We start from the raw sequence: 3,937 nt of genomic DNA, 5'->3' as shown, positions 1-3,937 counted from the left end.
TTTTTTTTTTTTTTTTTTTTTTTTTTTTTTTTTGTTTTTTTTTTGTTTTTTTTTTTTCTTGTTTTTCATCATATAGGGTTGCAAATGCAAAACTTAACAATTTTTCTCGCCTGGAGCCCACTCTTCACCTCCTTGGTGTACAGTTTAATGAGAATGTGGCCCAAGACATCATGATGGGACAGCATGGGGCTGCAACAAAGCTTTTATATGAATTGTATATTGCTTTAGAAAAAAAGAGAAAGGCAAAGCTTACTGGAGTAGCCATGGAAGCAATGAGGCCTTCAGCAACTGCAAAGCTCAAGTCTGTTGAAAGTGTTTTGTATCAAGAGGTAACTAACTATGCCTATTTTGTATAAATATACAGGAAAAAAGGTAGCATATTTACATGTACCTCCAAGCATATTGCATGCCCCACATTTTAAATCTCCTATAAAGAACCCATTACTTGAATGGAAAAGAAGCAGTCTTTTGCTGTCTTATACATAGTGTATATACATACATGCTTTATCTGTGACTCAGGAGGGTATTGATCATCTGTGTTTTGTGTTCCTTTCTTTCAGCTCATTCTGTGTTTCCTGCTCTGTTTTCAAGCTTTCTCCAGACCTAAAATATATATAGCAACAGAGGCTAGTAGTTATTCAGCAGCTGCTATTTTACTCATTTGTTCAGTACAGACTGCAGACTGCATTTCAGTCTAGATATCAACTTAGACTAATTTCCCCTTCAGGAAACCTATGTATAACCATGTTGAGCTTCCTGCCACAGTGATTTGGTTCCCTCTGTTGCACGTCTCCCCATATATTTATGCTACACTCCAGCCTGCAATAACCATATAGTACAAAGTAATACAAAGAGGAAAAAAACATAAAGAGAGTACTGATTAGAAACTCAGTATTGATGTAACAGATTCTGCTAAGGACATTCTTCTTGTCTTCAACAGTAATGTTCAGCATGTGCAGATCCTAATTTGTTATCAGAATGAGCAATCTTTATGAATCTATATATTTTGAACCAAATTCATCTGGGTGAATTTTCATGTTTTTTTTCTGGCACACTTCCTGAAAATGCAAGCAGTAAGTTTATCAATAAGTACAAGGATAGTACCAAAGAATAAAAATATGCCTTCACCTATAAAGAAATAGCTTAAAGAAGATAAAGCAACTGAGAGTAGCTCCTGTCAATAGATTGGTTCAGAATGGCATTTGAATCACAGGATAGTTGAGGTTGGAAGAGGGCTCTGGAGATCACTTAATCCACCCCTCCTGGTAAAAGCAAAGTCCACTAGAGGAGGTTGTTCTAGACCTTATTCTGTTGGGTTTTGAATATCTCCAAAGATGGAGATTTCACAGCCTGCCTGGGCAAACTGGCTATCGCTCCTTCAGTAATTTTTTTGTTCTTATGTTTAAGTTGAATTTTCTGTATTTCAGGTTGAATAGAGTAGAATAGAATATTTCAGTTGGAAGGGACCTACAGTGACCATTTAGTCCAGCTGCCTGACCGCTTCAGGGCTGATGAAAAGTTAAAGCATTTTATCAAGAACATTTTCCAAATGCCCCTTAAACACCAACAGGCTTGTGACATCTACCACCTTCCTGGGAAGCCTGTTCCAGTATCTGACCACCCTCTTGGTAAAGAAATGCTTCCTGATGTCCTGTGTCTCCTCTGACTCAGCTTTGAACTCTTACCATGCATCCTGTCACTGGATGCCAGGGAGAAAAGCTCAGCACCTCCCGCTCCACGAGCAATGATGCCACTCCTCAGCCTCCTTTTCACATACTAGGCAAAGTTTGGCATTGTTCAGGTTCAAATCTGCATGTTCTTTTTCAGTGAAGCCACTCCTACTTTTCCAAAAATACCCAGGAAAAGAGTTTGAAATTATTGTTGCAGAGTCATCCAGGTTAAGTATGTTTACTAGTGTTTCTCACTCTTCCTTGCTTGCTGTTTAATTTCAGCGTTTGAAAACTTTAACACCACGTCAGGCTGATTTGCAACTACAGAAAATTTCAGAGCATTTTGAAATGAAATCTAAGGAATTAGAAGACAAAATAGCTCGTATACATATTGCAGAAAACCAGAAAGTTCAGAAGCACCAAAAGGAACAAAGAGCCCAAGAAATTGAAAAGGTGACTACTTTTTATAGACTTCTGAAGAAGTATTTTCTTGAGATCATGTGCATGAGTTAGTTAAGTCCAGTGTGAATACTTCTTAATTCTGAGCTACACTGTCATGTTTATACAAAGAAAAGGGGTACATGTGGCAATCATTGGTATGTAAATATAAAGCAAATATACTAAGACCCTTAAAAACGTTAATATTTAAAAATCATTTCATGTTATATTGAGAGTATTTATATATTGTCATGCATGAAAAATACCTATGCATTTGAAAACAAAGTGTAAATTTCAGAACTGTATGTGTTTAAGGTGTTGTAAAAGAGGTTTGTGCTATTCTTCATTTGTGAAGCATTATTCAAAAGCAGGAAAAAGACATAGGGAAGGGGACTTATGATGGATATGGCCTCAGAATCTCTTGTAGCTCTGTGTAGCTGTTCTGATAAAGTAAAAAAAAAAGAAACTAATTTCTTAAGGAGTGGAAATACTCATCCAAAGTACAACCTATAGTTTATAAAGAGGAATTGGCCAGCTATCCAAGGGCTGTTGAACCATGATGAAAATTAACTAATTTGAGGTGCGTCTGTATGGCTAATTAGAGGTAGAGAGTCTTGCTGTGGTTATTCACCTGTTCAGTCGCCACTGGACAAGGAACAATAAACAAAAAAGAGATCACCTCATGTATGTAGGAAGTACTATCCATAATATTAAAAAAAATTATAAAAGAAAATGTATTAATATTTTATGTGATATATCACTTATTTATTTTTGGGGTTGGACCAGATGACCTTTAGAGGTCCCTTCCAGCCCAGACATTCTACGATTCTATGATTTTTTTATCTATCTGAGACTCATTGGTCAGCAGTATTATTATCTAATGGTATTCTCAGTTTCTGTACCAGGAAACTGGTATTCTCAGTTTGTGTGCTGCATTCTGACCTGGAACAGGTACCATATGAGAGCTGGAATTTAATACAAGTCCTTAAATGCCTGTCAGGCAGTGAGCACAAACTGCTTTTCTTTAAAGATAAGCTTCTATTGCACTACACTATTTGGTAATGCAGACATAACATACACATATGTACCAGTTTTTGATAATAGTACATTAAATATGTATCTTCATTCTCAAATATTGAGAACATATACTGGCATATTGCTAAGCTGACGAATTATTCAGAATGTGGAATGATACTTTAATTTAAAATTCATTCTTACAACATCTACTTCTTGATATAAAAATGGCGATTTATGAGTACAGTGACTGAGAATATTCTTTAGACAAGGTTTTGCTGACAAAAGATAAAGAATTTTTTGCTTTCATGGCATTTTAGTGATCCACATTAAACATTAAAAAAAAAAAAAAGAAAGAAAAAAAGTTATTTGCTCAAGCCTGAAGCCTGATAAGCTCTTCTACTTTCATCCTTGAGTATTTTTTCCTTACGGTTTAATTACATTTACTTCATAGATACACAGGTAGTATATTAGGGCCATATATGTATTCTATTTCAACTAAGTATCTGATCACAAGATGTTAAATATACAGCATCGTATAGGAAGAAGGAGACAACATGAAATAATGGCCAGGATTCAAGCAGCCGTTATACAGATTCCAAAGCCACCACCAAGCCACACTGTAAAAGCTACTGAAGCCAAAAAATTCTTAAAGGAGAAAAGAGAAGCAGAGGTAACTATCATCTATATTCTTTTAATGTTAATTATATGAACTCGCAAAACACATTATTTCTGGGAACATTTACACTTGCACCATCCAAAAGGTGCTGATATAACTCGTTACCGATACCCGATCCCCGAGATAGCTGCCACCC

The 3,937-nt window shown here is 35.9% G+C and overlaps 1 protein-coding gene across 1 annotated transcript in view; it reads left to right on the top strand.

Moving 5' to 3' along the window:
- LOC103772893 (sperm flagellar protein 2-like) overlaps nt 1–3,795 on the top strand; it is a gene marked incomplete at its 3' end in the record, with an annotated part of 9,612 nt that extends 5,817 nt beyond the window's left edge. The window contains exons 2-4 of the mRNA XM_008940239.1: nt 77–329; nt 1,953–2,123; nt 3,655–3,795. Of these exons, the coding sequence (XP_008938487.1) occupies nt 171–329; nt 1,953–2,123; nt 3,655–3,795 (471 nt within the window). The remainder of the gene's footprint in view (nt 1–76; nt 330–1,952; nt 2,124–3,654) is intronic.
- Nucleotides 3,796–3,937: the final 142 nt, after the last annotated feature.

Source organism: Merops nubicus, unplaced genomic scaffold, assembly GCF_000691845.1.
Source record: "Merops nubicus isolate BGI_N331 unplaced genomic scaffold, ASM69184v1 scaffold31785, whole genome shotgun sequence".
NCBI lineage: Eukaryota > Metazoa > Chordata > Aves > Coraciiformes > Meropidae > Merops > Merops nubicus.
Note: the sequence above shows the minus strand (reverse complement) of the source record. Positions and strands in the feature narration are given on the sequence as shown.